The sequence below is a fragment of the Arvicola amphibius genome, chromosome 7, assembly GCF_903992535.2.
Source record: "Arvicola amphibius chromosome 7, mArvAmp1.2, whole genome shotgun sequence".
Classification (NCBI taxonomy): Eukaryota; Metazoa; Chordata; class Mammalia; order Rodentia; family Cricetidae; genus Arvicola; species Arvicola amphibius.
Window position 1 is genome coordinate 134,441,967 of NC_052053.1, and position 27,419 is coordinate 134,469,385.

General features: G+C 43.8%; 1 protein-coding gene across 1 annotated transcript in view; it reads right to left on the reverse strand.

Moving 5' to 3' along the window:
- Ankmy2 (ankyrin repeat and MYND domain containing 2) overlaps positions 1 to 27,419 on the reverse strand; it is a 46,326-nt gene that overhangs the window by 4,971 nt on the left and 13,936 nt on the right. Inside the window, exons 4-8 of the mRNA XM_038336868.2 lie at positions 23,343 to 23,441; positions 12,807 to 12,967; positions 7,536 to 7,750; positions 6,721 to 6,856; positions 1,490 to 1,618 (exon numbers count right to left, since the gene is read on the reverse strand). Of these exons, the coding sequence (XP_038192796.1) occupies positions 1,490 to 1,618; positions 6,721 to 6,856; positions 7,536 to 7,750; positions 12,807 to 12,967; positions 23,343 to 23,441 (740 nt within the window). The remainder of the gene's footprint in view (positions 1 to 1,489; positions 1,619 to 6,720; positions 6,857 to 7,535; positions 7,751 to 12,806; positions 12,968 to 23,342; positions 23,442 to 27,419) is intronic.

The window sequence follows — 27,419 nt, forward strand, 5'->3', positions numbered from 1 at the left end:
CATGACAGAAGAACTTTGGGTGACTGTTCAGGCAGCAAGATGTCTCTGTCAATTCTAGAGTTTTAGAAGTTGCTTACAATGCATTTTCTGCTAACTTAGGTAATATTATATTCTTCTGAAGTCTTCAATGGAGTTGAAGACAGATAGGTATAGTATATTTTTCCTTAGCTATGATAAAAGATAAATTAGATATGAAACTTTAGATTCATAAATATTGAAACTATAATTCTTGATTGATACCTGTTTTGTTGTATGTAATTTTACTATGTTAAAGTTAAAACCTTCCTTTCTAATTAGACAGAAAAGAGGAGATGGTGTGGGATATCCTTTTGTATATGTGCTGCTTTTATTGGTTGATGAATAAAACTGTTTTGGCCAATGGCTTAATAAAGTAAAGCCAGGAGGGAAATCTAAATAGAGATAGAGAGAGAGAGAGTAGGCAGAGTCAAGGAGACATCATGTAGGTGTCAAAGAAGACAGATGCCAGAACCTAACCCATATGCCACAGCCTCGTGGTGATATATAGATTAATAGAAATGGGTTCATTTAAGATGTAAGAGCTAGCTAACAATATGCCTAGACCATTGGCTAAACAATGTTGTAATTAATATAGTTTCTGTGTGATTATTTGGGTCTGGGTGACTGGAAAATGAATGAGCTGCCTCCATTTACAAAACGGGAAAGCTCTAAAGAATCCCTTTGCATTTCTGGTTGTCTACTTCTTCTTCTAGCACAGTCCTGAGAACATGTTCAGGTTCCAAACTGTCCCAGTGGAAGGCAGCCTGCCACGAGAAGTGTGACTATGAACGTAAACATTGCTTTCGGAGGGCTTTTCTATGTGCACTAGCTCTGAGTCCTATTTCACACAGGAGGAAAGAGGCTTTAGGAAGTAATTTAAGCAGGTAAATCTGGAGAAGCATCTTGTAGATGCTGATGTCTCAAAATAGGTTGAAGAGTTTCAACCTTGATTAATGTCACCTGCAGGATTTAGTGACTATACCAGCCATGTTCATGTGTACTGGGTCAGGATGAGAGAAGAACATAATCAGACATGTGCTTTATAGAGATAACTCTAGAAAACGAGAAAGTAGAGGTCTTAGGAATTGCCATTTGTTGTCAGTTAAAAAGAGCTGGTTTAAAAGGACGAGATGAAGACTGAGAAGTCAACATGAAATGTCACTTGTGAACTGTCCCAGTCTGGCTTTCCCTAGCCACACCAACCCATGACAGGTGCTCTCTGATCTAATTTCTTTTCTTTATTCTTTCATCTCTTTTTTCTATGTGGTAGTAGAAACTGGGGCACACAGGAAGTTCTCTTGCTGAGCTGCTGTTTAATATGCTAATTAATTAATAACCTAATATGTTTACTTACTAGAATTTATTATAAGACTAATTTCAACTACTACACTTACGTGATGCTAGAATTCAGTTGTCAGCTTGGAGCAATCTTCCCTACACATCAATGAGTTTAGAAGAATTTCACTCTTACCATTTTGCAAACTGAGCATCTTTTACTGGCTCCTTTTTCCCCACAGGTGGTGCAGAACTCAACATCCACGAAACCCACTTGTCCTGTGATGGCTTGGGTAAGCACAGAGAACGCAGTGGGGTCAGAACCCTAGGAGTGTGAAGAAGAGAGAATATCCACTGAAATACCCATGGAAGACCACAGAGAGAACACTGGCACATGATGTTGACCAGAAACAGTGGCGGAGAAGAAACCGCTAATGCTCATGACACAGACTCGGTGATGAAGAATCCGTCTTTTGGATGTACCTTCTTCTACACAAATTATATAACATGCAAGGCCTGATCTCCATAAATGAGAGAAAAAAAGTGTCTCTATTCTAGAATACAATCATTGCCAATTAGTATTATTCAATAACTTCATGCTAACTTCAGGGACAGGACAATGAACTTGCAGATTTTCTTTTTCTGAGAATTGACATCAAGTAAATATTGATACCCTATGGAATAAACACAGAGCCCTCATTACTGTCTATCTCAATGCTTAAAACATTTTAATATACTTTCAAATATTCTCCCCTCTTTAATAAACACCCAAGGAACTGCATCAAGAAGTTTTTGAAATGTGAAATTTCATGTTATGTGACTGTAAAAAAAGGTTGTGAAAAATTTTTTAAAATGTATGGAGAAAGTGAAAAGGGTAAATATTTATCTACCTGAAACAAAGGTATTAAAACATTTTGAAAATAAGCAAAAGTAACAGGATATTCTAACTGATCTTACCTGCTACCTGTTCACTGTCCTGGATTCTTACATTTTGCACATTTATTCTCAAGCAAAACTTTGCTACTTTCTGTAATTTCACTGAGTCTTTACCACTTCCTCATGAGAATGTGTTTTTCTATTATTTTACCAACTGTCATAACGGATCTTTACCAACTGTCAAAGTATAAGAACAATGTCTCATACTTCCCTGAACACTGAAGACAGCCTAAAAATATTCAGAAAATTCAAGAAGCATTTTAAAAAGCTGCTTTTCACACTGTCAAGTCCTGAATCAAAACATCTTGCCATGCAGAAGGGCTGAGGATTCTCTTTTGAAATAGATGAAGTGGTAAGGAAATTTTAGGCAAAATGAGCCTAAGTTAATTTTATACTTCATCAAGAATGAAGGTGCACAGTCATTGTCCTCAAATAGTGACATGAGCCACCCTTGTTAAAAATGGAGGTCCAGCCGGGCGGTGGTGGTGCACGCCTTTAATCCCAGCACTCGGGAGGCAGAGGCAGGTGGATCTCTGTGAGTTCGAGGCCAGCCTGGTCTACAAGAGCTAGTTCCAGGACAGGCTCTAAAAAAGCTGCAGAGAAACCCTGTCTCGAAAAAAAAAAAAAAAAAAAAATGGAGGTCCAAACACTTAGTGCATACTCTCTAGAGTGTAGTCCAGGAATCTGCATTGTTAAAATACCCCAGGTACTACAAAGATATACAAAAAAATGTCAAATACTGAGCTTAATACTATAGCAAATCTTTAGAAATCTGTGTAATTTTGCTTCATAGGTAAAGTCCTCCCAGCTGTGGCAGCACGTGCAGATAAGATACGCAGAAGGAGCTTTATATCAGAAGGTAGCTCTTGTCTAACAATGAATAGAGAATCGTACATTCAATGGACATTACAACCATGACATTCATGTTCATCTCTTTACAAAATTGCCTGAGACAGGTTCATCATTAAGATAAGAGCCTGTGGGAACCACTCAGCACTTCCAGTTAAAACCGAGGATCAAATGCAGAACATTTTGTTACAAGTACAGGCATGCATGTGATCTACTGCTAGAGCACGGCTGTGCATGAGATCTATTGCTAGAGCACAGTTGTACATGTGATCTATTGCTAGAGCATGGCTGTGCATGTGATCTACTATTAGAGCACGGCTGTGCATGAGATCTACTGCTAGAGCACAGCCATGCATGAGATCTACTGCTAGAGCACAGCCATGCATGTGATCTACTGCTAGACACAGCTGTGCATGAGATCTACTGCTAGAGCACAGCCATGCATGTGATCTACTGCTAGACACAGCCATGCATGTGATCTACTGCTAGAGCACAGCTGTGCATATGATCTACTGCTAGAGCACGGCTGTGCATGAGATCTACTGCTAGAGCATGGCTGTGCATGAGATCTACTGCTAGAGCACAGCTGTGCATATGATCTACTGCTAGAGCACGGCTGTGCATGTGATCTACTGCTAGAGCACGGCTGTGCATGCGATCTACTGCTAGAGCACGGCTGTGCATGCGATCTACTGCTAGAGCACGGCTGTGCATGAGATCTACTGCTAGAGCACAGCTGTGCATATGATCTACTGCTAGAGCACAGCTGTGCATGTGATCTACTGCTAGAGCACCGCTGTGCATGAGATCTACTGCTAGAGCACAGCCGAGCATGTAAACTATCCCCACCTAGAGAAGGACCAGAAAGAGCAAACCTTACCAAACACTGGATGTTATCTACCTTTGAGCATGCTGATGCTGACACCAAAAATGGCAATGCTACTCTTTTAGAGTAAAAATATCAGTTTTAAAACTTGATAGACAAGGTAAACCCTCTGCCATATAACTTGTTACAATGCTCCACTGAGATTCCCTAGAGAAAGCCATGTGTCACACTTCCTGTTGAGGTCTATCAGGAGAAGCCAGAGTCACACAGAGGGAACCAAAACCTGTGTATCAGGGACCCAGACACCAGAACTGGCAGAAGCAACAGTAGTTGTCATGGTCACCAGTCTGTGACCCTCACATTACAGCAAGGAGCTGGTGTTACCTTAGAGGTGTAGGAACTTGCAGTACCACAAAACCCATAGGTGGTAGCTATCTGGGAAACCAAATGGTAAGTTTTCATAAAGTATTTTAGAGAACTGGCTTCTTGAATGGGAGACTAGAGTAAGTCTTTGTGCATGCCAGGCGGGTGCTCTATCGCTGAGATACATCCTCCGCATTCTTTTTACTTTTTATTTGGAGACATGATCCTATGAAGCTACTTATCTTCCTTGTAAATCCACTCAGTAGCCCAAGCAGACCTTGAACTTGTAACTCTCCTGGCTTAATCCCAAATAGTGAAAATGTCAGGCCTGGCCTCTTAGGTCCAACTTAGAATACATAACTATTAAAGGACAAAACCTTTGAAAGGGAGATCTTTCAAAACGACATTAAATGCTACTCAACTTTATTACTTACCTTTCCTGACCAAGTAAATCACCAGGAAAAAAAACATTGAACATCATACTTTATAAGACATAATTACTGTTTCGTGAGGCTAAGCTGAAATGCTGACATGCTCTGACTCTAAAAAAATTGTTTTTAACTTGTCTGTATTGTGTGGGTGTGTGCCAAGGCTGCACAGGTGGAGGTCAGAGGACTAACAGTGGAAGTCAGTCTGTCCTTCACAGACCACACATAACTGGCTCGTCACTACCTCCATGTATGGCAAACATGAGTCAGTTTCCTGGAACTTAAAACACAAATTTTACCTTATCTACCTGATACTAAGTGGTTCTCTGTGATCAAAATCAAGTTTTCAGGCCTGGTGACATGTGTCTTTTCCTGCTAAGCCTTCTTGCTGGCCCCATAAACAGAAAGCTTATTCTTGAAAAAAAATTAATGTGTGCATTTGTGTGTGTGTGTGTGTGTGTGTGTGTGTATACACTGGCACATGCAGGCCATGGCATACACATGGGGATCAGGCACAACTCAGAGCTGGTACTTCTCTTCCACCATTGGATAGGATGACTGAACTCAGGTTATCAGCAGCCGCCCTGTGAGGCACTGAGGGTTTATGTGAACACCTGGGGCTGCTAGGTTTGTTGCTCTGCTTTCTCTCAGGGAGGTGCAATACAGTTACTACTCACCAGTGCTGGGGACTCTGCATGACAGCCACTGCTAGCCTAGCCGCTTCTCTGACATAACTCTCCAAATGTTTTGCCAACAGAAAGCAATTTCATTTGCATGTAAATAAGAGACAACCTTAATTCCAGTGGACACACGTGCAACCCAGACCATGTGGAAAGCACCTTCCCCGCGGGGTAGATCATTGTTCTTTCTCCCTGCCTGAGGTGGGAATGTGTCCCACAGGCAGTGTCTGATGCCTTGCAAGTCTGTGCACACAAACATGCCTGTGTGAGCCTATGTGGTTGAGAAGCATGGACAAGCAGGAGGATTCCTTAGTCCATTCCTGAGCCATCGTGCCTGGTCTGCTAGCTTTGGTTATTTCAGTGTGTGTGAAGGAAGCCCTTACTGATTTAACTTTTGGCCAGAGCTTGCTATGGTCATCCGCAATCATTTATCCTCACACTTTGCTGCCCAATCTTTTAGAAGCCCACATGGCAAACAGCCAACTGTACTAAAGAAAGAAGAGCGCTTCTGTGTAAAAGGACCAGGACCGTGCGATACGACTAACCAGGGTTAATCATGTCACCTGGAATGCCTGGAACCCCTTTCAGCTTGATTTCTCACACTGAGGATGACAATACACTCTACAGCAGGTTCAGAGACGTGAACAGAGGAAGCCATGTTGTTGGGACTACATCAGGCTAAAGGCTAATACAGGATTTGGTTGACATGCCTGGAAAAGTGTGAATCGGCACAGTGAACAGAAAACTATTCTAGACAGGGAAAGCATAAAGCGTCTTGTGAGACAACACTTGAACATATGACGGAAAGACGAAGTAATGTAAGACAATGGCAGTAAAACTTACTTCCTAGAGAGAGAATATATGTGTTCTGGTTGTTTGTTTGGTTTTATTTTTTTTTAAGTATAGAACATTCCTAATTAAAGACACTGAAGTCGCACAGAAGAACCAGGGGCCCTTTGCGACTGCTGTCTGCAAGCACAGCCAGTCTTGTGTTGGCTCGCCCAGCTGTGGCCCACAGCCTGAACTCTGGTGCCCTAGAGGACCAGTCTGTGCACTCAGGACATTTTCACTAGAAATTCTTGCAGCCAGCAAGGCACGTGTGTGAGCCTCTAGCCCTGGGCAGATGGGTATCCAACTGGCACAGCATTCACAGAGCTGTACAATTTCTTTCTCTTAGAACTACCGACTTTCCAATGTAGAGAAATGCTGCCAACTTATTTCCAGTTTGGCTCCTAAGTGTTTCCCGAAATAATAAAAGCAAATACTAAGAAGAACTTGTCATTGGGTCACAGCAGGCAGTGGCTGGGTCTTACTGGACAGTTAACACAGGGGAGAGGAGCCTTACAATTTCCACTGGAGCAATGCTTCGAACCAGCTGCTGGAGGAGCGTGGCTTCACAGTACGGGAACTTCCTGATGCTCTCTCTGATCAGCTTTTCCTGATACACTGGGAAGCCATCGGATGCTCTGCCTTTCAACAAGCTGAAGGACAGGTTTTAAACAGTTCAAGGTGAATCATTAAAGCAATTCCCTCCTAGGAAGACCCAAAAGCTTTTAACAGTTTCTTGTTAAAATTGCTAGGGTCTCCTCAAATCTCATGCAGAGGGACTCAAGCTATCCAGACTCAACAGTAGGCCTGAACAAGTTTCCAAGCAAAGGTGACACCTGCCTCAAAAAGCTGAGCACTGTCCTCAGGGCAGCCAGCTACTGATGACCTAGGCAGCTGTCCACAGGAGGAATAAGAACTCTCAATGAGCCTTGTGACTCAGTTCCTTCTTCTCAGTAAAGCTGCACTCTAGTGAGATCCCTGTGGTCAGAGAGCAAAGGTCACACTCAGCCCTGCCAGGTGTGGTAACAGACACAGGAAGAGCACAGCAGCCTGCGTCACAATACACTTAATCTCATCACTCGGGCCTTTTTCTAGCTGTGTGGTCTTAGCCAGGTCACTGATCCACTGTGAAAGATTCCTCAAGAGTCAATTAGTAATAACAACACAATTACCAAACTCTATCTGGGTCTAATATTGTCCCTCGTTTCTGGGAGACAACACGTGACTCCAACAGTGTCTGCTGCCACTAAAATATAATCTTTACCCGTGTCACCAGGCTTCCTATAAGGAGCATGTTGAGCATGTTTCCCCATGGCACGGTGGAAGCCATACCTTTTGATCAGGGTATCCAGCTTATTCTCCCCTTCCTTGAGGAAGCCAACGCATTTCTGGAAGATGCAGCTGATGTAATGCATCTTCATAGCCAGCACTTCGTTCATGTCTCTCTGCTTCATGCATGTCTCACAGATCAGATCCAGCACCTTGTAGCATTTCCCGAGAGCGGCTGCTTCTGCCAGCAGAGGGTTCTCATTCACCAGCATCACAATCTGGAAGAAACGCCACTGAACTGAAATCCCATGAAAGCTGTCTCCATGCACAGAGAGGGACGGAGTGCAGCTGAGGCCGAGACCACCCAGGGTCTTCTTAGCATCACACACAAGACTGCACAAGTCAGATCAGAAGGCAAATCGCTACTATTCTGCATTATAAAACAGATCCAGTATTAGGAAATTTTCTGGCATTAAAATTAAAATGTGGTCTGTCCTCTACCCGTACTGAGGTGCTGGGAAGCCTCCCGCGCACAGTGCAAGACTGTATTGAAAACACTTTATAAGTGATAATGGTACCACGCACAACCCTTCATTACACACAGAACAGTATCACGGAGCAAACAATTGACTTCAGTTAGCATCACTAAACTCAATAACCGCATAGGAAAACAGCAACTCTCCCCACCCTTTTTCTTCCCTTTTCCTTTCTTCCTTTCCTCTCCCTTCTTTCCTTTCAGGTTTTGAGACAGGTTTCATGTATCCTAGACTGGCCTTGAACATGCGATGTCAGGATGACTCTGAATTTCTGACCCTCCTGCCTCCACAGCCCGAGTGCTGGGTTACAGATGGGCACTGCCATGCCCCATTTATGAGGTGCTGGGAATTGAACAGAACCAAGTGTTCTGTTATTGAGTTAGCTCCTTAGTCCTCAAACTCCTATTAATTACAAGAAAATCAGGCCTCTACAGAAAGAAGTCTAGAAACAGCATGAGTTTTTACTTTCCACTTAACTACATCTCTTTGCAGAAGTTTTCCTTAAGGTGAGTCCAGTCGCTGTACTTTAGATACAATACTGCAATTATGTTAAAATGGGACCTGGAAATAGCTTTGAAAGGGAGAGTAGTAGGAAGTTATTCAGCCTAACACACTACAAGTCCTACATTTCCTATTTATGGACTAACTAAGCTCAAATTTACTGCAATCAGAAGTGTTCTTATGACCCTTGTCACAGGGTCTATGACTTGCAGTTAGCCTGCAGAAGACCACCTACAGGCCCCTGAGGGCCCAATCAGGATGAAAACACGCAAGACTGGCCAGTGTATCCTGCAGTCAGGATGTGGCAACCTGTGTGGCCAGTGTATCCTGCAGTCGGGACGTGGCAACCTGTGCGTTTCAGCTCGACACATGTGCCAAGATGAGTCTGAGGATGGCATTCTCTTCAGACATGAAGAAAAAGCATCTGTGAATTGACACAATGCCCATTACCTGCTTTCCTGAAAATTTAACATAGATATAAGGTCAATAAGAAATTATCTTTGACATTACTCATATTTTCTTAAGATCCAGCACATTATAATAAATTATCAGGCTTCATGAAGTAAGCAAAATTGAATCTTTATTAGTAAATTTGCTGATTATTCTGCCTAAAAAAAAAAATATAAAAAAAATTCATCTGCGGGGACTGGAGAAATGAGCATCTCAGTGGTTACGAACACCGGCTGCTCTTCCAGAAGATCCATGACAGAGCCCAGCACCACACAGCAGCTCCAAGGCAGCCACGGCTCCAGTTTCAACAGCTCAGATGCTGTCCTCTGGTGTCCACAGGTACCAGGTACACAGGCGGTGTGCTTACACAAATGCAGGCTCGACAGCTCAGAGCACTGGCTGCTCATGCCGAGGACCGAGGTCTGGTTCCCAGGACCCACATGGCAGCTCACAACCATCTGTAACTCCAGTTCCAGAGATATGGTACCCAGGGCTCTGCACACATGTGGTGCATATACACACCCTCAGGCACACATATATACATATGACTTAAATAAATATTGTTAAAAATTAATTTGTAGAAAAAATAATCTGTGATGTAACAGAACTCATTAATCACCCATTTGTACTTCTGGTAATTATGATAATTTAAAACTGTTCAATATTTTATATAAGGTGCAAATAATTAGGAGTACAGACTCAAATTTACCAGCAAAATTTCTTTTAAAAATCTAAAGCAGTCTGTTTTACTCTTTTACAGGAACTAAGAATAAATTTAGGGGATGAACAGACAGACCTGATGCATCACATTTTGCCCTCCCACTGACAGTTTCTGAGCATTTCCTGCGTACTAAATGTTGTGTTGTGAGTTCCTTATATGTCTTCTTTAATGTGTTTCAAACAAAACGGTATTATCTGCTGGTTTTTGTGAGTAGCTGAAGGAACAGAGTGGTTAAATCACCTATATACTGCAGAGACCCCAGCGGAATTCTGTCTGAGCCTTATAATCCAAGAGTCCATAGTCTCAGGGAAAGTTCAAAACACAATATGGAAAACAAATCAGGAAATATTATTTTGGTTTCTCTATTCTTCTTAGCAATAGCAATAAATTTCAAGGGATACCAAAAAAAAAAAAAAAAAAAAAACTAAAGCAGTCTGTATTAGTGTTTTTTTTTTTTTAAATTGAGACACTGGCTTTATCTATTTCACAAAGCAGAACTAAGACTTAGGAGACTGTGACCAACAGCTACAGGATTTAGTGAAACACGTCCACCCCCAAAGGAATATTCACACCAGTGTCCTTCCTCTCCCCCACAGTGCGGAAGGAGATAAAGAACCCCTCCTGACGCACTGTCAACAGAAGTAGTGTGTCCCTTTCAGCGGAAATCAAAATGCGTCCTGTGTCTCCGAGGATGGCTAGTAAAGAATACGCCCCTGCGGTAGCATCTCCCATTCTTCTCACGCTAACCCCCCCTCCACTTTGTGTATTTGTCAACAGTCTTGGGCCGGAAAAGCCCCTGCACAATGAAGGGCTGGACCGTCACGTGTCCGCCTGCCTGCTCTTCCCTCCCAGGCGCCTCTCCACACTCTCGCGATTTTTCCAGAGATCTTCTTTTTCTCCTAGACAGCCATTGTTGTCTGCGCATCAGCACATGACTCCCCAAGTCACTTTGAAAACAAAGACATTGCTGTGGCAGCCGTGTAACCTAGATGCAAACGCAGCCACGGAAAGGTGAGCTGCAGGTCGGGGGAGAGTCTGTGCTGTCGTTTAAGCTTTGGCTTCAGAGGGGTTTCTTTCCTCTTGTTACTCTCTGAAGAGCCCACCAGCCTGAAGAAACAGTAGGGCAGGGCAGCACACCAAAGCAAAGGGGCGCTTCTGTATCCAAAGCGTAGATGAAAGGCAGAGGTTCAGGTGAATGGCTCCTGTTCCTACGGAGAGCAAGGCTGGGTCTCGAGAAAGGACCACAGTGCCAAGCCTCTACAAGGGCTCAACCATCTCAGATGCTTTTATGTTGCCTGCATAAGTAGGCAATCCTCTAATTTACTCATCGGGTATGTGTCTGCAAAGATAACTGAAAACAGGACGATTTTAGGACATTCAGCAATGGCTGCTGTGCAAACGTCAGACAGGATTCCAAAACCTCCCTGCAATCTGAAGGCAAAGAAACAGGTATGAAAGTCAGAGAGAGAGAAAGGAAATGGGTAGGAAAGTCGGAGACAAAGCAGGGGACTGCACTCCCAAGTGGAACTGGTTGTGCTGACTGGAGCCTCAGAGAACCACCTACCTCTGTACCTAACCTAGTTCCCCAAGCCCAACTGGCAGGTGCCTATAAGCCCATGGCAAAGGAGCTTCTGATAACCCTGAGAGTTCTCAAGGTCTGCTGAAATACCCAAGAGAGAGCAGAGGACTTTACAGTTAAACTCTAAGCCTCTTCTTCAGATTTCTTATGCAGCTTCTGTTGTTAAAAAGAAAGGAAAGAAAGAAAGAAAGAGAGAAAGAAAGAAAGAAAGAAAGAAGAAAGAAAGAAGAAAGAAAGAAAGAAAGAAAGAAAGAAAGAAAGCCAGTTGGCACACACCTTTAACCTCAGCACTCAAGAGGTAGAGGCAGGCAGATCTCTGTAAGTTTGAGGCCAGCCTGGTCTACAGAATTTCAGAACAGCCAAAGCTGCACAGAGAAACACTGTCTGGAACAACAAACACAAAAAGGACTGAAGATGTAGAAGGCGGCAGGAAAAATAACTGAGAGCAGCCCTTGAAACTTATACTGAACAACTTGAACTCTGATGCTGAAGCCGACTCTCTGTTTAACTCTACTGACAGCATCGTCAAAAGCAGCACAGAGCAAGCTGCACTGAAAACCTGCTCGTGTTTAATGGAAGGGTTGTGCCTCTGAGCAGTCCCCTGAGGATAAGTATTGCTGTACAAGTACAATGGGGTGTCACCTACATTCATGCTACCAGGCCTCATACCGGGCCTGCCATACTCAGCACGGACTAAGGCACGGAACACTTTCTTCCTGAGAACTTCTCTCGTTCAAGGGAGTCACCTCATTTCCTCAGAAGGTTGTTCTTTCACTCTGGGGACAGGTCCTGGTCAATGACATACTAAAGAACTCCCACTCTCAGGGCTGGAGTCAGGCTGTCTGCAGCGATGCCTGGGGATAAGGTCAAGTTAAACAAGGCTAACGCTTCTCTTCTTGGCCTCTTGCCCTGCTTCTCTTGCTTTCCCTCACCAGCTCCTGGCGTTCACTGAGCATACTCCTGCAATGACTTAAGCAGACACGGGAGCTCACTGTAAGCACCTCATCTACAGGATTCCAACCGAGATAATGAAGACCCTGTGGCACGAAAACTGTTTAAACATTGTAGCAACACTGATAGACGACCCAGCGGCATGAGAACAGTTTAAACATTGTAGCAACTCTGATAGACGACCCAGCAGCATGGAAACAGTTTAAACATTGTAGCAACACTGATAGAGACCCAGCGGCATGAGAACAGTTTAAACATTGTAGCAACGCTGATAGACAACCCAGCAGCATGGAAACTGTTTAAACATTGTAGCAACACTGATAGACGACCCAGCGGCATGAGAACAGTTTAAACATTGTAGCAACGCTGATAGACCACCCAGCAGCATGGAAACAGTTTAAACATTGTAGCAACACTGATAGACGACCCAGCAGCACGGAAACAGTTTAAACATTGTAGCAACGCTGATAGACGACCCAGCAGCACGGAAACAGTTTAAACATTGTAGCAACACTAATTGCCGACCCACTGGCCTGAGAAGAGTTTAAACATTGTAGCAACACTAATCAGAAAAGCAGCTACACCAGACGGGCTACCTTAACTGGGTGGAGGTTGGTTGTGGTGATGACTTTGTGCAGTGGTCCTGCCAGCTTCGGAGGCAGTTTTGGCTCTTTATCCAATCCCTGGGGTTTAGTGTAATAATCCAGCCTCTCTCGAGGGAAGAAATTGTTGATTATAGCCACACAATCGTGCTGACCTTTAAATTGAAAAACAGAAACGTTGTTATTTTATCATTAAACACAGGAGACTGTGTTGTTTTTATGACCTGACTTTGTTTTTGGAGTAAATATGTACAATGTTTTTATTCTTTGCGAAGAGAATAGAGAAGGAAAGGAAAATATTTCAGAGAACGTTTGTAAGCACCTTACACAGATTACCAAAAATGTATTCAACTTAAAAACAACCCTAAAATTATTTTACAAAAATTATGATCAAGGCCAGCCCAGTGAGTTTCAGGACAGTCAGAAAAGTTCCACAGAGAAACCCTGTCTCGAGGAAAAAAAAAAAAAACAACAAAAATTTCTTCTTCCACCCTGACACCCATGATACTCATTTCTCCCAGTGACCTACAGGTAATTTACATATAATTTAAATATATTTTATGCGAAGTATCTCAGCTATAATCATTAATATTATCAAGTAAACCCCAACCCCCTAAGGAGAGAAGCTTAGCCTCTTTGTGAAATGAAGTATTTTGCTCCCTTGAGCTTAGAATCAACCCTCACAGGTTGCTAAGCCACAACCTTGAGCTATTTCTTGGGTCACACAGAACCGTGCTGTTCTGCTACAGGGGCACAGGGGCGTCTCTGCAGGAAAGTGGCTGGCCTGCCACTGCTACCCTCCACCCACGGCTCCCTCTTCACTCTCTCTCTAGAGCCAGGAAGTGGCCACTCTGGGCAAGCAGGTAGAGTGGGCAGGGCACATTCCTGAGCAGTGGCTCTGGCTCTGGCTGTCTCCTCTCTGCCTGTTCAGGTCTGAGGGATCAGAGGCAGCCAGTCCTGAAGAGAGTGGTCCAGCATGGTTTGCCTGCCTGGCTCCGGTCCCCATGTACAAAGCCCTGGGAGTGCCAGTGACCCCGCCTATGACACTGACTGCAGGGAAACTGCGCTCCTGGCCATCTGGCTCCCTCTCCTGAGCTGGCAGCCACTCTGCCTGTCACTCAGCATTCCTGAGAAACTGAGGAGTAAAATGATTCCTGCTTGGGTCTAGACCATGGACGCATAGGAACAGACACTGCAGCCCTTTGTGCCTCTGGCCCACAACCCTGGCTTTACCTGGATGCCTAGAAAATACTAGGTGAAGAACAGTGACTGACCGTGCAGTGGCCCTACAAGACGGCCTCTGGTGTCTGACCCCTGCTGATGCCAACGCAGCTGCTGCCACAAACACAGATCTCAGACAACCACCAAGATTCTGGAAGAACAACCAAAGGCTTTCAAGAGCCACAGGGAAGCTCAAAGTCTAACAATCAATAAGCAAATTCAAAGAGAGAATCCTATTTGTAGTAGCAAATCAGAGAAAAATGACAAAGGGAAGCATGGGAGAGCTCGCGATACCCAGGAAGTCTAACAGTGGAAAGAAAAAGAGTTCAGAACGGACAGCAGTGTCACTGCGTGTGTAAGTTGCTGCTAAATGCCAAACCATCAGTGCCGTTCTGGTTTGGGAGGGAAATGAGAATCAGAGTCCCTTCTCCTCTTCCTTCTTTTCGCCCTCCTTGATGTCCTCTTTCCACCTATGAGAAAATTCTTATGCCTGTCTTGAGAAGTCAACCACACAACGAAAATCTAAAATCACCCGAGGCTTCTGTGCTGCGAAAACGGTGTCTACTTCCAGCATCTTCTAGGAGAAAATCAGCATTCCGTCGAGCAAATGTCCTAATCAAGCGAGTTCTCAGAGTCACAGCGTCAAAGTCAGTGCAGGCATCTGTGAACTGACAGAGGCACGTACAGAAACGAAACGAAGTGGCTGAGGGCAGCTACGCTGTTTCCTTCCGGGTAACTACACAAAACAGAGGTTCTTTGGCCTGACACAATGTTCAAATATCTCAGCAAAAGTATCAAGTCAGATATGCCAAGACATAAATGCTCAGAAGAAAGCAACTATTGTTTCCAGCAGTCCCTGAAACAGGAGATTCCATTGGAACTTGACTGGTTTAGAATCACCTAAGAGACCATTTGGGGTGTGTTGGTGAGGGTTTCTAGAGAGGTTTAAGTGAAAACTAGGACCCACTCTTTTGATGTGCCTGGAACCATCACCAGGAATGGGAGTCCCAGAGTAGGAAAAGGCATGCTGTCCCAGAATCCTTCGCTTTTCTGACTACAGACACAGGGTGATGGCCATCCTCACCCTCCTACCATGATTTTCCCACCACGGTGAGCTGAATTGTCTCAAATCATGAGCCACAAAACCCCCTCCTTCCATCAGTTGTCCTGGTACTTTGTCTAGGAAGGAGAAGAGTGACTAATTCTGGACAGTCAGAAAGGGAAGTTGTCAACTGTACATACCATAGATAAGACATCTGCTACCTAACAATGACCCTGTCAGAGAAAAGGCTGAACCTAACTCATTAGCTAGTAAGTTATTAGACTGGGATATGTGTAAAGCTTATCTTTGTAAATTTAATTTTATTTAATTGTTGAAAACACTGCATAAAATTATAAAGAGGTTTTAAGTATTTTGATTTAAGAATTCTGATTAGATGTAATTAAAGAGCATAATCACTAAGAAGATATACTATGGGGGGGAGTGCAATTATCATGGATTTAGTCGAAATGTTTCTCACAGGCTTGTGTGCCTCAACAGTTGATCACTAGCTTGGGGCCCCGCTTGGGGAGGCTGTGGAACCTTTGGCACAGATGGTCCTAGGGCTGGGCCTTGGGGTTCTAGCCTGGTCCTGTTCCAATCTGCCCTCTGTTTCCTGGTTGGCACCATGGAACAGGCAGCTGCTTGCTCTCCTGCTGCCACGCTGCAGAGCCAGCCCTTTGCTACGCTTCCCCACAAGGGTGTACTCTAACCCCTCAAATGCAAAGTTCCAGCCGAACATCTTGCTGTAATGCTGAGATGTAGGTCTTCTCAATAACAGAGACCCACCGACAAGTATAAGTAAATATTTCACACTGTAAGAATGAATGGAAGGTCAAACGTCTCTCAAATAAAAAAAGAAAAAAAAAAAAGAAACTGAATTCTCATTTTTAAAACTAGTGTTGTAAGGAGGCTGCTTGTTCTCCTGGCTGCCCAGACTCTCGAAATAACCACACAGAAACTGTATTAATTAAATCACTGCTTGGCCTATTAGCACTAACTTCTTATTGACTAGCTTTTACACCTTAATTTCACCCATTTCTATTAATCTGTGTATCGCCACATGGCAGTGGCTTACTAGCAAAGTTCCAGCATGCCTGCCTCTGGTGGTTCCATGGCTTCTCTTTGACTCTCCCAGCATTCAGTTTTATTCCCCCTACCTCCATTCTGCTCTGCGTAGGTGCAAGACAGTTCTTTATTAACCAATGGTATTCACAGCATACAGAGGGGGATCCCACATCGAACTAGAATTTAGAAAACTGTAGCATAACTTTGAAACGAACACAGAGAAAAGAGCTGCAAAATAAGCGTCAAGGAACAAGCAAAAAAGAGAAAAAGTACATTCCAGAAAGACCATTTAGTTGTGGTGAGTTTCAAAAGACAATCTATATAACTCATCTAAAAAGTGCTGCTGCAGAGACCTAAATGAAAACAGAGATCTTAGAAGCCAACAGAGAAAGTGAGCAGAGGAGGCACTCGGCCAGCTAACCTGAAAGGGGGGGGGGGTGACTGATGGAGGAGGGTCATCTGTCTATGTGTTACTTTCATTGGTTAATAAAGAAACTGCCTTGGCCCTTTAATAGGACAGAAAATTAGGCAGGCAGAGTAGACAGAACAGAATTGTGGGGTAAAGCTAGCTGGATAGCGGGAAGCGGCCAGCCGCTTCTATCCTTCTACAGGTGACTGAGAAACCATTACAGCCAGGGGATTGTTAAAGATGTGACATCCTGCCAAGGGTGTTCTGGAACAATGGGCACAGAAAATACTAGACTGTGCCAGTAAGGTGCACAGCAAGGAGCCACAGGTACAGAGATTAAGACAGTAGTGCAGGAGGCAGGGAGCGAAGGCCTAGAAGTGGGGACCAAGCCAAACACAGAGGAGAGGGAAGAGGGGGAATGATGGGCAAGCACTACCTGAGGGCAGAGTGTTACGCAGAAAGGTATAACTTCCACCATGGCAGTTACGTTAAAGAAACACACACAAGCATACACACACATGGTGCACACACACATGGTGCGCACACGCACACACACATCACCAAATAAAATTTGGAATTAGATATAAGAAATTACCTTTATGTTTGTGGTTCCATTATTTATATAAAACCTAGTAGTAGCTGCCTGTAATTCCAACAATTGGGACGTGGAGGCCAGAGAATTGGAAAGTTCAAGTTCATTCTTAGCTACATATTAATTTTAAAGTTGGTCTACATTATATGAGATCCTGCCTCAAAAACAAACAAACAAACAAACAAACAAACAAAACCCCACAGTGGAGCTGAAAAAGAAAAAGGATTGAAAAAGAGGAAAAAAAACCCGAGGAATCAGGAGATGGGTCAGTGGGTAAAAGTGCTTGTCATACAAGGAGCTGAAATTGAGACCCCAAAAACCACACACGAACCTGACTTGTCATGAAAGCCATTGTGATCCCAGGACAATAGTAATAATAATAATAATAATTATTATTATTATTATTTAGTATTTAGTATTCCTCTGCTTCCTCCATGACATAATGAGCTGGACGCAGAAGCATATGGGGTGGAAGTGAGAATCCTTATAAAAAATATGACATTAACTGGAAAGTACTTATGAGAAGCCTTTTGAAAACTGGCTGATACAGTAGTCAGTGTGGTGGGCTGGACATGGTGTGCTGAAGCAGGAAGGTGATATCAGAAGACAGTCTAGTGGTCAATTAAAAAAATTAATTTTGTATGTACAAAAAGAATTGTTTTAGCTGGGTGTGGTGATGCGCCCCCTTAATCCCAGCACTTGAGAGGCAGAAACAACTGGATCTCTGAGTTTGGTTCAGCTCCCAAAAGGAGGCTCACAGCTGTCCATAACTCCAGTACCAGATCAGGCGTGCACATAATGCATGCACATATATGCAGGCAAAATACACAAATTAATACACACAATAAAAGAAAAAAGCAAAATTCTAAAGAACATTTGGGAAAACACTGTACAGTTAAGACATCTTTTAACCAGACGAAAGTCTTGGAAGCAATAAAGAAAAGCCTGCTTCAAAACAATTTTTCTATATCAAAGCTCTTTAAAACCACAAAAAGGTTTTTTAAAAAAAATCAGAAAGGACAAAAGTGAGACTGGCATGAATCACATTTGGTAGTGAAAGAGTTGACAGCCTATAATATACATAAAGCTTTTCCAAGTAATAGGAAAAAGACAACTCCCCACCCCCATCATCCCATCATAAAAGGTGGGGGGGTACAAATGATTGGGAGGTAGAGAACTTAGTGTTGTCTCAACTACACAGCAAGTTCAAGGACAGCTTAGGCTAGATAAGAATGAAAGAGAAGAGAAGAGGAATGAGAAGGAGAGAGAAGAAGGGAGAGGGGGACAGTAGAGGGCAGGGGAAGAGAGGATTACAGAGGAGAGGATGACAAAGAAGAAGAGAGCAGGGGAGGGGAGAGGAGAAGAGAACAGAGCAGTGCAGAGGAGGGGAGGGGAGGGGAGAGGAGAACAAAGCACAGGAGAGGAGAGAGGAGCAGAGCAGAGAGGAGAGCAGAGGAGAGGAGAGGTGAGGAGGTGAGGGGAGAGGAGAGAAAACAAGAGGAGGGGAGGGAAGAGGAGAACAGAACAGAGGAGAGGAGAGAGGAGCAGAGCAGAGAAGAGAGGCAAGCAGGAGAGGAGCATAGTCCACAGAAGAAAACAGAAATGCACAGCAAAGAAGTTTAACTTCACTGGTCTTGAGGAAGGCAAACACATGACATAACATCCTGTCAGCAAAAGCAGGATGACAATTTCCAGCAGATGATATTCAGATGAATTGTTGAATCCTTTTAAAAAACAATCCAGACTTAACATAAAAATTAAAACTGCACAGTGAGCGACCCAGGAACACAAACACACAGCCCACAAAGGGAAGTCTCCATCAAATCCTTCCTCTCAGGGCTCCGGAAACCCTGCAGAAGAGGAGGTGGGAAAATTCTAAGAGCCAGGGGGAATGGAGAACAGCAAGGAAACAAAGTCACATGTTGGATGAGCATATGAACTCAAAAAGACTGAGATAGCACCCAGGGCCAGTACAGGTAAGTTCCAGATGGAGTTCTAGAACTGAAAGAAGTGGACCAGGATCTTTAATCCAGAAGCTGCCTCCTCCAGCTGACAACCCCTGGCAAATGAATTAGTTCTCTCCATGAGAATCTCTCTGGGAAAACAAACCACTCTTAAGGGTAGATTGCATTGTGCCCAGCTATAAATGGCCATCACAAATGAACTCAGTGGCATCCTTGCAGACTCTGTCTCACAATGCCAGTCCTTTCTTTTTTAACATTTACAATATTTTTTCTCTGTTTTCACCCTACAGGTTCGTTACATATATGTTATGGCTTCCAGTTCAGTGTCTCTATGGGATTCCTGAATGGGCGGATGAGTGGGTCTCTGTGTCTATAACTGTTTCCTCAGCCTTTTTCCTTCATTAGCTTCATGATGTTCCTCTAGGTTAGTTTTTGTTTTTCTCATTATATTTATTATCATCCCCTAGAAGCCTGTTTATTTCCTAATGAGAGACAGAAAGGGGGTTATCCTTGCTGGTTTTGTGTATCAACAATACAAGCTAGAGTCATCAGAGAGGAAGGAGCCTCAGCTGAGGAAATGCCTCCATGAGATCCATCTGTAAGTCATTTTCTCAATTAGTGATCAATGCGGGAGGACCCAGGCCATGGTGGGTGTTGCCAACCCTGGACTAGTTAGTTGTCCTGAGTTCATAAGAAAGCAGACTGAGCAAGCCAAGGGAAGTAAGCCAATAAGCAGCTCCCCTTCATGGCTTCTGTATGAGCATCTGCCTACGGAAGAAATCCTGCTCCATTTGAGTTCCTGCCCTGACTTTCTTCAGTGAAGAACAGCAATGGGAAAGGGAAAGTCAAATAAACCCTTTTCCTCCCCAACTTGTCTTTTGGTCATGGTTTTTATCGCAGCAGTAGAGACCCTAACTAAGAGTGGGGTGGATCCAGATGGGAGGGAAACTGGGGAAGAACTGGAAGGAGTAAAAAGAGGAGAAAGGATAATCAGGATATATGGGAAAAAAAGATAATTATATGGAAAATAAAACTTCAACTGAGAAGGTGTGGTGTTCCTTCCTTGTGTGACACTAATCTAAACAGCTTTCGATGCAGGGAAAACATTACTGTTGTTTTAAAATGGGGAAAGTGATAAACTGGAGGTAATCACATTAGGCTAATTAAGCTAATGTCATAAAAGCTGTATATTTCCTCTCCTTTGTGGTTTTTAGATTTTATGTAGGTACAAAAATTGATTGATGTGATTGCATTGCTATGTCTTAGTCATGTTTTCTTTTTGCCTTAATGAAACACTGTCAGCAAGAACAACTTGGGGAACATAGGGTTTATTTCACTCACAGGCCCACAAAACAGTTTCAGTAGGGAGGAAGGCAAGCAGGGCTGGAACCTGGAGGCAGGAACTGATGGAGGGGAGCGGCTTACTGACTTGCTCCACTGTGGAGGCCCAAAGAGGCCAAAGGTCAGAGAGTTTGGGACTTGTTTCCAGTTCATTCAAGGTTATTGTGCTTCTTCCTCAAGCAAAGGTCCCACCCAGTTGTAACTCAGACTTCTGCTCTCTCAAGGCTGTTGTCAACAGGTGTGGCCAGACCTCGTGCTCCTGAAATAGCGAAGTAGTTGGTTCCTACCTAAAATAAAAGTCTAAGGATCCAATCAAGTTCCAGTTTCCTTTATGGAATTAACTTGGGATTCCACCTAGGGAGTGGTTTGCCTACAGAGTGTTTGGTTTAGGGTGTGAGTCTAGGGCATGAGCTATGAATGTAGCCCATGGCTTTCAATTTATATATTAATGCAGCCTTTTGTTTTGCCTCTACGTTTTGGGGTTAGGGGTATATTAGCCAGTTGGAAATTAAACATGGGCAAATTTTCAGTACTCACTGAAAAATTCTCTCCCAATACTATCCTATGTTTCTGCATTTTATTATTTTTGTTTGTGTCTTCGTATTCTTTACTCTATTTCTAAATTCCCACGCATGCCTCCACTCAGGAAAGGGTGTTTGTGTGGAGGCTGGCCCCCGACACTTCACATAGCTTGCTCCGTCTGCTTTTCTAGAAGAAGCCAGGATGGCGGGCACAGGGATGGCTCCACCCACAATGGGCTGAACCCTCCCACAACACTAATTAAGAAAAATGCCATAAAGGTGTGCTTACCGCCAGCTCTTAGAAAAACAACTTCTCAGCTACATTCCCTTCCTCAGATGACTCTAGCTCGAGTCACCTCGACATAAAACCAGCCAGGACAGCGTGTGTCTTACTGCTCCACTGCTGTGAGAGGCACAATGACCAAGGTGGCTCTTACTAAAGGAACGCATTTAATTAGGAGCTTGTTTACAGGTTCACGAGGGGTAGTGTGACAGGCAGGTAGGCATGGAGTTAGGGAAGTAGCTGAGAGCTTTACATTCTGATCCTCAGGCAACAGGCAGAGAGAAAGTAACTCTGGGTCTAGTGTGGGTTTCTGAATCCTCAAAGCCCACACCCAGTGACACACCTCCTCCAGAAAGCCCACACTTCCTAACCCTTCCCCAAAGCCCAGCTGCAAACCATGCATTCAACAAAAGCCCAACTGCAAACCATGCATTCAAATATATGCATCTATGAAGGGGGAGGGGCATTCTCATTCAAACTGCCACAGCACACGTGACCAAAAAACATCAAACTCTTCATTCAAATAGGGTGGTATTTGTGTTTTCACATTTTGCTAATAATAACCCAGTGTGCTGACACCCTCCATAGTAGCTTAGACGTGAGCTGGCTGTTCACACCCACCGTGCTGACGCCTTACACAGCAGTTTAGACGTGAGCTGGGTGTTCAAACCCACTGTGGTGATACCCTCCAGAGTAGAGTAGCTTTAACGTGAGCTGGGTGTTCACACCCACTGTGCTGACACCCTCCCTAGCAGCTCAGATGTGAGTTGAGTTGGGGGGGGGAGGGCTAGAACATCTCTGAGACTTAAACTACCTCTCTGAAGCTGACACAGCAAGGCTGTGGCTTTCTCAGATGTTCCTGAAATTAAAGTGAGGATATGTATCATTACAAAGCCAACATAAATGACTGCCTAGTTTAATAAATGGAAGCAACTACTAATTTCAAGGGGAAAAAAAGACGATAAAATTTAATATAATGTATAGTTAATGTTGCCCATAACTAATTCCTACTGTATCTCAGCTTAAACATAATTTCTCTCAAAAACCTGTTGGAACAGGTAGAAAATCCTCCTCTTCAAAGTATGTGTAGGGAACTCAAATTCTCTTCTCTTCCAGTATAACCTCACAACACGTTCACCCATTGCTAGCTGCCTGCAAACACCGGGAAAACATTAGCAACTTAACATCTGCTTGCTCAGCACTGTGACCAAGGCATCTACAAAGATACTCAACCCAAGGTGAATATTAAGTCTTTGTTTAATTACTGGTCATCACAAGACCACTTACGGTGACCCCATGAAACCAGCCATTTTCTGTCTTTGCTTTTTTATCAATGGGCTCTCAGCTGCCAGTTCAGAGACCAAAATACCAATGACCAAGGACTCCTCCTCCCCCACACCCCTTCATGATGTCAAATAACAGGACAACCATGCCAAGGATGAGCGGGCACACAAATGTTTGCGGCGAGTGGAGATAATGAAACAGTAAAACAATTATCCATCACTCCTTTCCACAGCGCGCGCCGTCGCTGCCCGGATGCCCGTTCACAGCCAAAACTTCAACTATTTATTTAGTTCCTAAGTCAGTCACTTCTACTAATCCTTAAAACAGCCTGGTACCTGTTCTACAGTGAAGAACCTGAAAGACAAAAATCTTTTAACTACTTTGCTGCAAAGGCTTGCTGACTTCACAGGTCATTTTTCTTAAACATTGGGTAGAACGTTTCCATTAGAGAAAGCACCTGAGTTCGAAGATCTGCAGGCAATGCAGTGTCCCTGCTGCTCCGTCTCTCACAGAGCGGGAACCGCATGCAGCCATGCATTTTCTCCAGTCATTGGGGATTTCACTGTGCTAGGGTGAACTATCGATATTTAGCCAGATGTGGCAGCAGGTGCCTTAAATCCCAGCACTTGGGAGGCAGAGGCAGGCAGATCTCTGAGTTCAAGGCCAGCCTGGTCTACATAGTGAGTTCCAGGACAACTAGAACTACATATTGAGACCGTGACTCAAAAACCCAAACTCCATAAACAAATAAAATACACACACCAGGAAACTAAGTGTAATTCACTGTGGAATTATAGCAAACACTCACCCACAAAGGCTGCCATCTGAGCGGCTGTTCTTCCCACTGAATTCATGATGTCCGTCTCAGCACCTGCCTCCAGCATGACCCACGTGATGTCTTTATTGCCTAGAGTTCCAGGACAAAAAAAATATCAACCATAATTGCAAAAGCACTACAAACCTACCTAGTCAAACCAGTTTTCTGAAAACCCAATTTGGTAATACAAACATGGTATAGAACTGAAAATATCACTTTTAACAATAAAACAGAGCATGTTTGCTGAATGGTAATGATTAGGATAAAGTCAGAATATACATACAAAATTATCAAAAACAATGAGAAGAGCAAACAAACAAAAGCCCTCCTTTAACAGCTGCTGGTTTGCTCCTTCTCTCACACCGACAGACTGGGGAGGCGTAGATGGTATATAGTGGTATATGTGCTATATGGTATATGAGTTGTATATGATATATATGGTATATATCGGTGTATATGGTATAAACATTGGGGGATCTTTCTACACATTTCTATGGAAATATCTATAGTTCATTTTCATTTTCCCCAGTCATCATAGATACTTTGCTAATATTATCTCCTTTGAGTGAGCAGCCATTTTGGTTCATTTGCATGAATGAACTCTGATTTTCGTAGGAGCATTTCCTGGGAAACTGTGGATGAAGATTATATATGCATTAAACACATATTGCCAGGTGGCCATCAGCCAGGGAAGACCAAATACAGTCCACAAAATGAAGCTCCCAGGCACCGTGTTAACCATTGCCAGTACAGTAAGTACAAAAGGATCATATGTGCTCCGATCTTGACCTCTTCGATTAATACCGAAAGCATTTTCTACACTGATCCACTGCTCTGCTTCTGTTCTCTGACCAGTTGGGTCTCACAGTCTTTGTCTTTCTCTAGTTGATTTCTAAGAGTTCCTTATAGATAGCAATAAGACCATTAAGGACAGACAATTAATACTTTTCATTTGTATTTGTATTTTAACTCTGTAGAATATCTCATTTACAACAATGCTAAAATTCTATGTAATTCAATAGCTTCTGAGGTCCCCTTGGCTTATAGAGAGTTTTTATTTGTGTGTGTGTGTGTGTGTGTGTGTGTGTGTCTGTAAAGGGATTTGATCCCCTGGATCTGGAGTTACAGGCAGTTGTGGGCCACTTGATGTGGATGCCCATAACTCAAGTCCACTGTAAGAGTGGTGGGCATTCATGGGGGGAGGGGTAATGGGTCTTCAAATGTATTTTAATTTTAATTACTGCATTACTGTTCCATTCCTCAGAAAAATTTCAAGGTATTTAAAATTTGAAGATATCAGGAACAAATCAAACACAGTGCAAAAATTTAAAAAAAGTGCAGAGCGTAGCTACAGAAGATAGTCTAGGCTCGGTGCCACTGACAGACCTGCACACAGCAGCATGGGCCTCACATTGCACAGCTTGTTAAGGAAAGCTGTGAGCGGCAACCTCACAGACACAAACAGGCATTCCTTCTTGGGTAGTCCACACACAGGGAAAAGATGGAGGGAAGGCAACACAAGATTTTTTTTTTTTTTTTTTTTTTTTTTTTTTGGTTTTTCGAGACAGAGTTTCCCTGTAGTTTCTAGAGCCTGTCCTGGAACTAGCTCTTGTAGACCAGGCTGGCCTCGAACTCAGAGATCTGCCTGCCTCTGCCTCCCGAGTGCTGGGATTAAAGGCGTGCGCCACCACCGCCCGGCCAAGACTTTTTAAAGATCTACTAAAACCTCTAAGAGAAAATGTCTTCCTTAGGACACGAAGGGGTCATATGTGAGATACGACAGAACCATGTGTGTAGGGTAAGCTCTGTGGACATTTTTCTGAATTCTTCCCTGGGAGTGAATGAAGGAACTGGATGACATCATTGGAGGATGTTTAGGTTTTATGGTATATATGGCAGTGTCTCTGGAATTGAGGGGAATGAAGATGATAAAGGACTAAAATATGGTGGACAAAATAGAAAAGAAAGAAGGAAGGAAGGAAGGAAGGAAGGAAGGAAGGAAGGAAGGAAGAAAGGGAAGAAAGAAAAGAAAGGGATGGAAGAAGGAAGGAAACAATCAATGAATGGAGCTCCAACTCCATTTTGCTGTTTTTTCCCAAGCCTTCAACAATCACACCTCAGGAACTCAACAAATAGGCAGGGAAGATTACCTATTGGGAAGAATCCCTAACACTTCTCCACAGTAGTATTCTGGCTGGTCCATACAGGCCCTTTAGTATACGGCTATTGGAAAACTAGACACTGCAACTTTGTGTAATATGGGCAGCGTTTGTTTGGAGCAAATTCAGCTCCAGGAGCTGGATGGTTGCGTGCAGGAGGAGTTCCACCAATTGCTCCAATTCCTTCCATTGTAGTAGCTTGGACAAAATATTAGGTGGTTGTGGAGTCAATCCCAGGGTTCAATCTGGCATCCTAGTGGCAGGTCCTGGAGGAACTGAGGTACCAGCTGCACAGGCGCAGGGGATACAGGGCCGCTATTGTTTAAGCCCATAGCATCTCCCATAGTCATTTGGCCCATCCGTATCTTTCGTTCTCTTTATCAGGGAAGGTTCCCTTGAATCATTTCTTGCTGCCACCGCATTTCTTCCCAACACCTGGGCCTCTCCTCCTGCCTGAGTCCTACCTGCTTTGTTTCTGAACCTCTCAGTTTTGCAGCTCCTCCATTCTCAGAAGCTCTTCTTGAAGCCTCATCAAATCCTACCTCATTCGCATACCCTGGGGTTTAAGGCCTGCTGCTTCATCTCCAGCTTCCTATGAGCGTCCTTGGTGTTGCGGTCACCTTGATCCTGCTACTTTTTCTCCATCTCAGTTCCTTCCAGCGCATGGCATACTCCAAGGACCTCAGCAGTGTGAATCTGGGTGACTGCTTTCGGGCTACATTTTTTTTTATGACCAACTTCTCTGAAAGCCAGTCTTCATCATGGTCATAGTCATCCAGGGAAATACAGTTAGCAAGGAGCATTGATTGCATCTGGAGCCTCTGAGCAGCCGACTTCCTGAAAACTCATCAATGCCTTTCCCTGAGGGCTTTCCTCGGTCATGCTTGGTGACCACAGCTCTCCACCTGGCCAAACAGAAAAGGTTTGGTTCCGCAGACTGTAAGTGTAGGCGGAGCTGCTTTCCTCAAGAGGCAAACTGTCCAGGTCCTCTTTGACAATTTCCTCAAGGGTTCGTGTTTCCAAGTGGGTAAAGCCAAAGCCTTTGTCCATATGAACTGAAACTTTGCCTGCTTTCCCACAGTTCTCAGAAAGTGTCCTCATTTCCTTCTCGGTGATGTCATGGCGAACGCCCGTAAAGAGACCCCTACATTGCCTGAAGGTCTCCTATTTTCCTAAAACTCTCCAGGTCAGTAGTCAAACCTTCATTCTGGCTGTGGGGGAGATGAAGTATTGGGGAATATTATTTTAAAGTGTGTTGCATTTTTTCCTACTGCTTTTGTTTACAATTTAAATATGGTGTTTGGTTAAATAAAATTAACCTGAGGGCAGAAGGATGAGTCAGCAAGCAGCTGACAGGAAGTGGTAAGGAGGAAAGGGGGTGGGAAGCAAGGATTTTTAAGTGGGGAGTGGAGATGGCACTGGTTTTTTTTTTTTTCGTTTTTTGTTTTGAAAGATGCCAGCAAAGAGGGAAGGTTGGCTACTAGCTATTCAGCCTCTTACAGCAAGCAGAATTCGAGTTCAAAATAAAAATTCCAAAAAGAGCAAAAGAGTAAAAAAAAATGCTGCTGCTCCTGCTCCTGCTCCTGCTGCTGCTGCTGCTGCTCCTGCTGCTGCTGCTGCTGCTGCTCCTGCTATGACTACCGCTGCTACATTTTGGCGCCCAATGTGGGACTCCTTAGAGAGTTAGCCATTTGGGGCAAAAAGCTGTTCTTGCTTGGATTGCTTGATACTATGCTGTATAACTGGACATGCAGGACCCGCAAGAAAGTGACCACTGAACTTTGCCAAAACAGGGCAGGACGATCCTTTATGGTTCCTGCTTCCCAGAAGAAACTGCCAGACATTCTGCAGAACACTGAGGAGAGAGGCTGACAAACTGCCAATATAGGAAAAACAGTCTTTAAATTTC